At 38.2% G+C, this 13,133-nt stretch overlaps 1 protein-coding gene across 3 annotated transcripts in view; it reads left to right on the top strand.

The window, feature by feature from the left end:
- Positions 1 to 503: 503 nt before the first annotated feature.
- tjp1a (tight junction protein 1a) overlaps positions 504 to 13,133 on the top strand; it is a 56,962-nt gene continuing 44,332 nt past the window's right edge. For all 3 annotated transcript variants that reach the window (XM_079468974.1, XM_079468973.1, XM_079468971.1), the window contains exon 1: positions 504 to 968. In XM_079468974.1, coding sequence (XP_079325100.1) covers positions 942 to 968 — 27 coding nt within the window. In that variant the 5' untranslated portion in view covers positions 504 to 941. The remainder of the gene's footprint in view (positions 969 to 13,133) is intronic.

Genomic DNA, 13,133 nt, shown 5'->3' with positions numbered 1-13,133 from the left:
ATTATTTTTTTCAAATATTTTGTGATAAATTAGCAAATATTCTGTGAGTTGTAGGTTTTTTGTTTATAAAAATATTCTTATATTATTAATCTTATTTAAATCTTGCAAAAATGAATCTTATTTTTTCGGAAGAAAATCATTCATCTAACAGAAACTACATTACACACACGGTGCATGAATGCTCATCATACCAAAGCAAAGCAAGCATCGAGGAACAACTTTGTTCCACTTTACCTTAGTTTCTCTCTATCCCATCCGCTCTCCCGGTTAATACAAACCAAACGCGAACGGGTGACGCTCCTCTAATTTCTATCTTTATCGCTGACGTTTATTGCAAAATCAAGGCACTTTAGTCACATACCGCAAAATTAATACACAGGAAAACTGTATACACAGTAAGAGTTAATAGTTCATGTCTGGGAAAGTGGTTACACAACTCACACTGTGCAGGTTTCCACCCTTCCACCCCCGCACAAATGTCATTTGGTCTATCCCAGTCAGACATGTCATTGTTGCTGGGAGAGGAGAGAAGCGAGGAGTGATCCTATCCGTTTGAAACTTCAACCGCTGTGGGACATCGCACATCATTTCTATTAAACCACTTTTAACTCCGCGGCGAGGTCGACCGAAGGAAAGCGATATAATCTGGATTCATTTGTTTGCGGTTTGACCGGTTTCCAGACGGAAGGAGCGAGAAAGGGAGAGAGAGACTATCGGAGAGCAAACGGAGGGTTTTGAAGTTTCGAGCGTTATTACAGATGATGAACTTTGGACCGCTGAATGTGTCGACATGTCTCTGAAGGATCAGAAATAAACCAAACCAGCGGCGCTGCGGCGACTGCTGGGCAGGAAAAACGAGGAATCATTGGCGCCTTGGTTGTAGCGATCTTTAACAACAGCAAACTTGCTAAGGTTACTCCGGGAGCCGCCAAGAGATCAAAATGTCTGCCAAGGTTGCTTCAAATAAGGTAGGGAATAACTTTACCCAACGTACTCTCGAAAACAAATGTACGTAATTGTATCCACGCGAGTCCTGACCCATTTTGGGGCAGTACGTGTCGGTGCTGCGGTGCGTAAACATCGTTCATCAAGACGAGGCTTTAGTGGAGACCCGTTTATGTGCTGTTTTCATTTTTAAACGTGAATTGAAAGACGGATCTTCTATCTATCGATCTTAAGATAAGTTAACACATGCGAGGCTTTTAAGTTAGATTGAGTGCGCAATGAACACTGGACGTGTTTGCGGAGGAGTACCTGTTGATTTGCGCCGAAAAGCGCCAATAGCCTACTGGTTACATAAACATGGCGATATGAACACATTTCAATTACATTGTGGATTTTACTCGCGAACAGAAGATCATAGACCAGCTTCCTTTAAGGACGGTTTACGTGTGTTTCCATCACGAGGACATGGGGATGAAGTTTCAGTTTGTTGTCTGGATATTATAGTGGGCGGTCGGACAGGATATACAGGTGCAGGAAACTATTCGCTAGCTGCAGACTAACGCGATTTGATTCGTGTATCGTGTGTACCTGTGGATATTCTCTAAACGCATCGGGTTTGTTTACACTAAAACCATGTGGAAAACAATAACTTAATAAGAATTAGCTCATGCTAAGGGGCAAAAGTTCAGAGTGCGCAAGTCATTTTTGCTTGGCGTGTGTGTGTAAGGTGGCTCGGGACGGGAGTACAATGGCGTACAGTGTGCGTGTGTGTGCGCGCGTTTTTCTCATGAGTGGGCTTCCTCTGGACTGAGAAAGCATATGAAAACACAGGAATGTGTACCGTCAAACAGGTTTGGTGAGTTTCTTCGATGAAGTGACATGTTTATGTGACGATGCAATACTCTGATGTTTGTTTCTATCGTTCCTAAAACATTTCACACAAAGCACTTGGGATTTTAATGAAACTTCATTATATATACGGAATCAAAAGGCATATATTGTTATCCGTGTAAAAAGCACTATACAAATACAAGTGCCTAAACTTATGTAACAGGAACTTTTATAAACATCACTCGCATGGAGTAGGAAGTCATTAGTTTATGTTTAGGCTGAGTTACTCTTATCTCCAGATCGTATCTGTTTGTGTCTACATAAACCTGCAACAAATCCTCCTTGTGAGACCCCAGTACTGTATTTTTCCAGTTGTAGTGATTTTGTCAGGTCTGTGTGAGGTTGAACGGAGTCTGCGTGACCTTGTCTTTGTGTTCTGATGTTTTGCACGATTTCCCCGGTGTCCTTGTTTCCTGCCAGTGTCTTGAAACATTGCCCTGTCTTTACTGCATCTGCCGACTTTTGTTTTGTCTAGTTCCTGAATACAGACTTATATTTTTATTACGTGATTTAAAGCTGGGTAGGGAGACTATACTCAGTTTGGGACTGTTTGTTATTGAAGGATCACTGCATGATTGCAGGACAGACAAGATGGCACAAAGAGTGACCTGTGGCCTCTGCTCTAATACAGCTTACAGAGACAAAAGTCCTTTACGTGCCTTCATTGACATGTCGTGCATTCAATGGTCAATGGTCCCAAAGCTCCTCATTCATGGTTATTTAAGGACTGTTTTTTAATAGGAATATATAATTTACAATTTAAAGGAAACTTTAGAATAAAAATTTTATGATTATTTACTCACCCTCATGTCATCCAAGATGTCCATGTGTTTATTTCTTCTGTAGACTAGAGACTAATCCAAGGTTGTTCATTTCCAGATCCTCCTATATATAATGGATTTTATGGTGGGCAACCTGTTTTTAGGTCCAAATTTCCCTTTCTTGGCATCTTTAAATGGCTTAACGCGACACCAGCCGATGAATTAGGGTTTTGTAGCTTAACTTTTGAAAGAAAAATTTCAACTTTTTAACTACAAATGCATGGCTTGCACTCAACTGTGTTGCATGTTCACGACTTCCCGTAATACGCGATAACGTTGTAAACTCACGCATCTGACGTGAGCGGATGTACCGACCCAGTGTTTACGAGTGGTGAGAAGGAAGACCGTTCAATTGTTGCTGGAGGTTCTGCGAAACATATCATGTTTTTGAGCCTGATTATTGTTTGTTTTCCTCAACAACCTTGAATTTGTTTCTACAGAAAAAAGTAAAGACATGGATGACATGAGGGTGGGTAAATAATCATAATATTGTAACTTCTCGACGATATAAATTCGTTTTTGAGTATTTTTAAGATATGTATGAGCTTGGGAACAAAAAAAATAAATCCTGTTATAGGTGTGGAATTGGGTCACTATTTGGCAGTGGTCATTTTCTCATCGGCAGTCTGTTTGTTCTTCAGGTAGAAGACACCATGTTATTTTCACACATCATCATGCGTGTGACCCTCTATGCTGTATTATTTAGTGACATAAATAATCAATCTGTATTTTGCATTTCATTTGCATTGAAGTAGCAAATTACATTTATTTGAAGGCAATTAAAATAAAACAGTGCAAAGAGGCTCGATCACCTCGTCTGTCTGTTGCAGGCACAGAGCACAAGATACAATTATTATTGTTAATACTAAAAATAGGCCCCTAGAGCTTATTTTCATAGTCAAAGCGGAGAGGGAGAGCGAGAGCGAGAGCGAGAGCGCTCTTCTCGTCTGTTTCTGTTCTGGAGGGGTTATGTTAATTACTGCTGAAGCCTCTGGCCCTCATTGAGAGCATGCAGATTGGGGTTTTAATCATCAGAGGACAAACATATCTCAGCTTTACTGCTGTACTAGCTAGCTACATTGGAAAAGAGAATCCAAACAGTGACAATTATTTCCATTCTGGAGAAACAATACTGATGTCTTCGTGATTTTTCTTGCCTCAAAAAAGAAAAAAGCTGTAAATGTAGACATCTGGGAGTGTCATGTTTACAGAGCCGTATGTGCCTCTCAAGCCAACGGTGGCCAATCATACTTGTGCGTGTCTGTGTTGTTGGAAATCTCGAGCGGTTCCCATGGTGAGTATAAAAGCACTGGGCTCCTGGTGCAGCTCTACCATAAGGCCTATAGCCTGATGTGCATTTGTTGTGCAGCCTAATATCTCCATTTCCACTGTCACTAGTTGAATTAAAGGGATACTCCACCCAAAAATGATCATTCTGTCATGAATTACTCACCCTCTAGTTGTTCCAAACATGTATACATTTCTTTGTTCGGTTGAACACAGAAAGATATTTTGGAATAATGTCAGCAACCAACAGTTCTCAAGCACCATTGACTTCCATAGTAGGACATTTTTATTTATTTTTTTCTGGTTCTGCTGAACACAAACTAATATATTTTGTGGAATGTAACAAACAGTTCTTAGGCACTTTTAACTACCATTAAAATTTTTCCTACAGTGGCAGTCAATTATGCTTGCACTGAAATCATATGCTAGCTCAAGCTGCTTCAGTGATCGCACATCAGTTGACGGAATAGGCATTTGCACATTATTTTAAGCCAATTCACAAATACAAACCATTTTAAAACATCATGTACTCGTGTGCTCTCAAAAGACGTTCTTCAGGCAATACACGCGCACACGGAACGCAGCTGCCACTCCAAACCACTCGAAACAAGTGTCATGTTTAGTTATTTTCGCAACTTATTACGCATTCAGACATTAAGGTTCAGACACATCTGTCTTGGCGAGTATACACGTAAGCACACTCGGTTGTCTTCAGGGAGTAAATGTGAACAGCATCTGTAATAAAGTGTTATTCCGTTATGTCTTAACGCACCAATAGGGCTGGGCGATAAAACGATAACGATATGTATCGCGATAGACATGTAATCAATATCAATAAAAAATGCGCTCGATAAAAGTTCGATAAAGTTTTTTTTTTTTTTTCTTCGTCGGAAGAAACCCATGAAGAAACCAGAGGTTTCAAAGCAAGTTTGGTTGCATGAACAAAGGCACTCGCTCTCTGGTAGCCTAGCAACGTAGGGAGTGACAAGCTAACAGCCAATCGTGTAACAGTATCAAGTTTGGTTGCGCTGTTTCGTTGTCTCGTGCTGGTCTGCTGGATTCCTCTAAGAAACCGGCGACTGATAAGCAGAAAATGAGTGCCGCGGCGAGCGAGGAAATTGTAAATAAAAGAGGAAAAGTCAGCTCGCCAGTATGGCAGTTTTTTGGATATTACAAGTCTGACCGTAGTCAGACCAATGTCGTCTGCAAAGTATGCAAGACCGTTGTCCCCGCCAAGACTGGTAATACCACAAACTTGTCCACAAACCTGGACTGAAAACATACTTTAATAGTTCAACTTCAAGTATTATTAGAGGAAGAATAACTTGAAGACTCGTTTGTTACTTTTTCATATTTCTGCAGGTTTCTAACAATGTTACTGTACTGTATCAGGTTTGTTATTTATGTTACAGATGTACATCAGTCTACCTCAGTTTTCTTTGTTTACAAAACATTGTACATATTTTAAAAAACTTTATTCACCAGAAGGTGAACAGCTAGTGAACTTCCTAGCACTAAGTTTGCACTAAATTCTCAGGTTTTTCTTTATTTATATTTAACACTTTGCACTATTGTATTACACTTTATTAAGCATTTCTTAGATTTTATTTTCATTTTGCACCTTAAATGTTAAGAGATAATTGTTAAGTGTTCATTGTGACTTTAGACTTATGTTTACATTTTAATTATTTGAGTTTTGCATGATTGTGTTGACATTTCTGTCTCAATAACTGAGGGGATTATGATCAGAGGAAGTTTAAGTTTAAAATAAAAATGTTTAAATGTACAATATTTTTCTCCTGGTCCTTATTTTAAATGGGTCATAAAAATATCAATAATTATCGATATCGACCGATATGAAACACTGATATCGTGATACAGTTTCCAGCCATATCGCCCAGCCCTACGCACCAACAAATCTTTTTTTATTTCTGCGGAGAAAGACTTAAATACTCTAATTTTGGTCATACAAATAAGACTAATACATGATTTGAAACTGTGATTGGTCGTCTTCTATTTGTGTGTTCTCATAATATCAATAAATGTTGTAAACAAATGAAAATATACAGGCTGTGCTTTTAGTCGTCTCTCTCCACGTGCATCTTTCTGAAACACGTCACAGATTTAAAACTTCTCCGCGAATACTCATCTTAGAAACGTCAAGCTACCTCTAAAGAAAGCTTCAAGTGTCTACTTTTAAATGATCCAATTAATATTCTTTATTCTCCGATTATGTTCTATGTATAAAAAGTAAAGACAGGTGCAGTTTCTCTTGCATCAGCTTGTTATGTGATCACATCCTTGTGCAGAGCGCTCTGTTTCATATGATCTGTGTAAACCTCAAACAATGGCACAACAAAACAGCCAGCCAGACTCTTCATCAAATATGTTGATTTAACTGCAAGTTTGGCCAATATAACTCTGCACATGTGTGGATCTTCAGACAGTCCTAAACAAAGAGGAAAGGTTTACATTCCCTTTAAAAGATCGCCACTCCGAAAATAAACGGTTTCATGGTAAAAAACAACATGCATCAAGTGGAACATCTTTCTGACAACTATTGTTTGTTTATTTCCTCACTGTTACACAGTAAACGTGTAGTTACCATTGTTTTTGGACACAAAGTTTTTATCATAGCTCTTGTTATTCTTAATTTTTACACCAGACGGTTTAAAATATCGGTTATCGGTCCACTTGACCTGTAATAATCGACACCGGCCCTGAAAAACGCATATCGGTCGACTTCTCATTCGTTTAATTCTTTGTTAATGAGTTCTTAATAAGGCTGTTCCTTACTGTTATCCCACCCCCTTCAGTCCATCCCTGTAGGATTTCAGTCTTCTGGAAGGTTGCATGTCGGTATGTGGCTTAGATCCTCGCTGCATGTGATTTGGGGAGTGTGTTTGTGTGTGTGACTCTTTGTTTTTTACGCAATGTTTTATTGAGTTTATTTTGATTAAGGTTATAGCAGTCCAGCAAACAGCAGGGCATTTGGTCATCTGTGACAAATGAAATGCTAATTTTAGTTTGCTCAGCTATATTATTAATTCAACTAGTGACTCAGAGGAGATCAGACTGGTTTGACACAGAGATTGGACAGGCCCTTATGGCAAGAAATAAAGTGTTTGTGCTGTAAGAATTCTGCTAGGGTTTATGTTGTATTAGTGGAGTTTATTGACTTGTTTTTTCTTTTAATCTATTTTAAACTGAACACTGTAAGTGGTCCCAATGGGTGTATCAGTTTTCCTTTATAAACAAACCAATATTGTAGGCAAGGACTATACATGTTTCTGCAGTTTTTTATTAGTATTCTCGCTTTCTTTACATAAAGGTTTTTGTTTTGATGAAAATGGTTGCACATTTTCTTCTTTTGCATTGTTGACATGCACACTCTTTTAAAAAAAGTTAAAAATAAAACACAAAAATTGATGACCCTGAATAAGGCCTGTACAGCACAAAGACCTGGTGAATCCACAACGAAATTTGTTATCTTGAAAGGGTGGTCACTTTAACAAAGTGTGCATAAGATTGTTAAAAAACCTGCTTTACATGCTCACAAAACAGTTTGTGATAAAATGTGCCACCGAATCTATTAAGAAAAGAGTGTTATGATCAGACACTTTGTTAAACGTAAAAAATATTCATGTACGTGTTTGGAAACTTGTCTGGAAGGTAGAAGGGGGAGACAAAAACAGCCTTAATCCGAATCACATGTCGGGTCTTAGTGAACCTTCCTCTCTCAACCATGTCAATATAGAACACAACAGGAGAGTGTGGGTTTCACTGAACTCACATTCAGCATATAAATGTCCTTTATGTTACCTAAGTCTAAATCGGGTGAACAGACGGTGACTTGTCTAGCTCTGTTATTCTGAGTAGTACTGTGTAGTGGCTCACAAGTTTCGTACCCTGTATAACTGTTGCTTAAGAGACAGCTAAATGCAAGCTATAGCTTGGAACAATTACAGACCTCACAGCATTTATTTACCTCAGAGACTGAGATTGCTGACTTTACTTGATAATAGTCTGTTATTGTATTTTCTGTGTGTAATAATAGTGATTAGGTGGGCATGAAGTGTATGAGAGACTTAAAATAATGATGGTCTTCATTTGCAGGTTTGGTTTGTACTCGCGAGTCAGTGGATCAGATATATTTTGAAGTTTCTGTTAGCACAAAGGGGCTTTGGAAAGGGCAGATCATTCCTGACTTCTGAGATATAGAACCTGACAAACTCACTGCTTCATGAGAACTGAAGCCACGTTGTAGAAGGATCTGGATTGTAAAACAGTAAAGTCTGTTTTTTAGTGGACAGTAATTGTTGGCTCCTCTGCGTCTGTTGGCAGTTTAGCTCTCCATTAGGTCTGAGGTCTCAGATTCAGGTCTGCTGACCTCGAGTCTGCTCTGCCCGCAACACAAAGCAGGTTAGCTGGAATCTCATGTGTGTTTGTGGGGCCAGGGAATTCAAGAAGGCTGTTTTGAAGATAAGATATGAGCACTTTCCTCCAGTGTTGTTTTGGGATAGTACTGCAGATGTTGTTGATAGCTCTTTTGACTTCAACTTCTTTTTTAATAGAAACGTAATTGCTGTTTTTATAAATGTGTAATAGATATTTTATAAATGTGGTTGTTCATAAAACTAAAACAAAAGGCTACTCAAGAAAACAATATATACACAGCAAAGTCCAGAAGTCTGAGAACATATAAAACAATATATACACAGCAAAGTCCAGAAGTCTGAGAACATTGAGACGATGTAAAAATAAAAAAATATATACATTTGTTCGGCACTACAGCATATGTATAAAAGTATACTTGTATATAACAAGTTTGTTTTACTTCACATATTATATAATTGTTGTTAATTACAGAAATTAATAATGAATAATATACAATCAGTTAGTCAATGTTGTAATTTAACAAGGTGATCAAGACCCCGACACAAGCAGTATAAGGTGCGTTTCATAATGTAAATAACTAATTGACAATTATTATTATGGTAATGTTTTATCCATTCTGAATTATATAGACTCATGCATGCACATCACATGAAAATGCAGGAGGTGTCCTAATTATTATTTCAGGATGGTAATTATGTTGTGTAGTAGTGATGGGAATTAATTTAGCTTGAGCTGTAACTCATTAACTCTGTGGCTGTCTGAGCCACAACGCTGGCATTGTGGTGCAGAACGCTGCCTGTAAGAGCTTGGGAATTCTCTGAGTGGGCTTGAACTGGTCACGGGACCCTCTACTGGGAGGCCTGTCATCTGTGACTGGTGTTAGTGAGAATCTGGAATATAAGCACCACCAAGGTATCCTGTTTATCCCCCTCTTCCCCCTCACACACATTATTTTGCCTCTCTCCTCCCTTTTGTTCCCTCTCTACACACTCACAGACAGGCACACATACTAACAAAAGGCTGAATACGCCTGTTTTTGTACAGTTACACGTCATTGTGCTTCTTTTTGTGTGTCTGTGGCTTTGGAATTCTGTTATGGGAACAGCCTTGGTATGGCGAGCTTAGTGCTAAAAAAATTGAAACTAATTGAATTTGCGAGTGATATTTTTGAGGAGATCGCCACTGGCAACCATGCAAATTTACTTTTTTTTAAGGTATTTCCAACACTTTAAAGAAACGGCATGTTAGCGAGAGAGAGAGCTGTTCAGGTCTCCGAGAAGGTGCATTTCCCGACCTCAAGAGATGCTCTAGCAATAGAAGCGCCGACTCCCACTCTGGACCGACGCCTTAAGGAAAAGTCAAATTTTTACAAACTAAAATCTACATAGTAATGTAACAAGCCCTTTTGTAATAATAAAATAAAATATGTAGCCTAGCTTACGTTTTCTTACAGTATAAAGACTATTTGAACACATTTACACATATCTACTGTATATTTCTGTACATATATATATATATAAAACATTTAAAACTATTCTGTGGAATTCTGGAGATTTTCCCAAAATTTAAGGGTGGAAATAACAAAAGTCTGTATGACCCTGCTAATGGTGACTAACTACTTAGAAAAAAAACTTTATGGGACCAAAATCTATGATAGGGGAGATTTACACACATCAGGATAACTAAAAGTATGTGATTAAAATGTAAGTTAATGTTAGGGGCTCTTTAAATGGCACCTGTAGGGGAACAAGTTGGACTAAAGGTGACATGCTGTTATATAGCTTTTAATTTAACAAAATTCTAGTTTAATATAACTCACGAATAGCCCAATTTATTTATATTTTGATAAGAATTTGCAATGCTGCTCCATCAATCATGCATGCTGTGGTAATGTGTTTGTGCAGATTTCTGGAAGACTTTGTTCTGGAAGTCTGATTAAGTGCTTTAGAAAAACAAAAGTGAAACAAAGATTCAGACAAGGTGGTCTTGTTCTCTCTGTAGTTTTATAAATGTTTGATAATGTGAGATTTATTTTTGTTAAAGGCCTTCGAGGAGCATACCCAAAAATAGCTTCAAAGCAAACCATTGAGATTCAGTCACTCATTAGCAAAACAGCCATCCCTTTATTTTTATTTAATACAAACATTTTATCATATTCACCTTTTCTGTACTTATTTGATTATATACGCAACAGATTTATCTGTTCTGTGTATACTGTGAATTGTAAATAAATTTTTACATCAAATACAAGAAAAGCTGAAAAATACATTCTACTAAAGAAACAATGTCACCTACATCTTTAATGGACTGGGGGTCAATTTATTATGAATTGGGGAACTAATATGACTCAATGGCAATTTAGTGTTTGTATGAGTTCCATTAATGTTCAACAACATTTTTATGTAAAGATTTAAAGGTTTACATCTGAATATTGAATCTAAAATCTCCAGACTTACATCTAAGACCCGAAGAAGTAGGAAAAGGAATGTCATTTTTTTGCCTGAACTCATCGCCAGTCCTGTCTGACCGAAGGAGTGTGAGAAACAGAGTGTGGAGGGCTTTGGCTTCTTATCAGCACATTCCTGCCCTGTGGAATTGTGTGTGTGTATAGGGCTGATAACTTTGTGAGTGCTCATTGGGTCAGCGCAGCACATATTTGGAAGCTCCTATGGCACAGACGGGATCTGAGGCCTGGTTATCGTCCGTGACCTGCCACTGCAAACGTAAAATAAAGGCTGTGTATGAGTCACATACATAGAGAGAACGAGCCTTTACTATTCCCTGACTAGTAGATGGATTATTGACTTAAGGGGTTGGTGCAAGTGCAAGGTGAACTACTCCTTGTGTAACAAAGTCTGGCGCTATGGAGAGCATACATCAAAGTTTACTAGTGTATTTCACAAGCACCTCACTCCATGTCTGCTCTCTGCTTGCAGAGATGTTTGGATGAGTTGCGTTGAGATGACCTTGCTCTGAGGGTGCCCTCTCTGAGGTCACTGCCGCATGCTCAGATGTTCAGTGCTAAACATATGAATGCTCTTATTATAGGACCACCTGGTTAAACATACAGCAGTTCAAGTGAACGCCAGTTCATAATATTACAAATGAATGTTTTGATAGTGGTTTCTTAAGTGTGAACTTTGGCCAGTTCCATGCAAATCTAAACCTCAACATAAAAAAACTCAAGATTTGATCACACCAATCTTTCTATTGATATCTTTTTTTTTGACAGACATTGCGATTGCGATATGATGTGCGACAGTGTAGCTTCAGCTCAATATTGTCAATAGTGTGGAGCACAGTATGGGTATAGTTACCCTTCTGAGAGAAAACCAAAAAACTGAAATTCTAATTGTTTCCATTAAAACCATTACAAAATTCCCCTTGGCAGTGTGTTTTGGGCATTATTCAAATAGGACTTACTGTTGTTCTATTCAGTATTACCCATAGGATTTGACAGTCTTGGGGCGCTGGTGACGTCTCAAACTAATTAGCATATTTGTGATGTCAAGATGTAAAGATAGTGTTAGCACTTATCTGTTTTTCTTCTACTCTCTTATTTGTCACATTATACTGTATTTTACAACGGGGTGCCACCAGCAGTCACTCTAACCGCTGCTAAAATCCTGATTTATAAACACAACATCATCAGACAAAATCACAATACAGTACATCTACATTAAAGAGTTATGCTGTTTGCCCTTTCTCGACAATGTGTTGCTGTATTAGAAAAACGCTTTTTTGATTTTAAATGCAAGTGACAGTTAATTACAATTTAACAAGGGCGCGCGCAGACACATGGAGCTCATCGGAAGAGAGTTCATGTGAACATGGAAGATGAGGACATGCACGCGGCCACGCTCCACTCACACCTTAGTCAGGAAGGAGAGAAGACAGGTAAACGCTGTTTACCCACTAGTTCTTCGGTCACAGATACAGTCATTAGCGCGGATGGATAATTTTTTTCAAGCCAAATATACTTGGGCGGCCATAAATGCTATTGATTCCCAACTGCCAGATTACATCACTTAAATAAACTTGCACTAAGAGTAGGGCTGGGCGATTTAGCAAAAAATCTAATCTAGATTTTTTCTGAACATTTGACCGATTCACGATTTTAATTTCGATTTTTTCGTTTTTGCTTAACTAGTCAACTTAAAACATAACTACAACAATAAAGTACTGAAATAACATTCTCTTTATTAGTAATTTAGAAAAAAAACATAAATAAGGAAAGTTTTTGTATTGAAAACATTTCTGTATTGCGCCTAGTTGTTTTTTCAGTGTACTTTACAGTGGTCAAGAAGGTGTAGAAGTACAACTTTGCAAAAAATATGATTGAATAATAAAAAGCAATTATAGTTTAATTATAAAAAGCGAGGCTCATGTATGGCAGAAGAGTACGACTACTCCACAGGTCAGTCGTCGTGGAAAAAAAAGATGCGCTATAAAGCTGTTCCGACACTTTTTCGCGTGTTTCAGTGTACATTCGGGGAATTGCGGCTTCTGTAAAATGTTTGCGGCTTGGCAACTTGTATCTTGGATCAACGGCGTGTAGCATATTTATGAACCCTTGCTTTTCCACGGTGTGCATGGGAACCATGTCCTTTGCAATATGAAATGCCACAGCATTTGTTATTTCTTGCCATCGGTTTGACTTTCTATCATATGGAATGGCGTTGGAAAATGATCCCACTAATGAAACCTGGCGTTGTGCATTTCGATGTGTATCTGTCGTCTTTGGATGTGTTGTTTTCATCTCTTAATTTTGTGCATTCGAGCCATCAAGTG

Source organism: Barbatula barbatula (assembly GCF_947034865.1).
Source record: "Barbatula barbatula genome assembly, chromosome: 1".
Taxonomy (NCBI): domain Eukaryota; kingdom Metazoa; phylum Chordata; class Actinopteri; order Cypriniformes; family Nemacheilidae; genus Barbatula; species Barbatula barbatula.
Note: the sequence above shows the minus strand (reverse complement) of the source record. Positions and strands in the feature narration are given on the sequence as shown.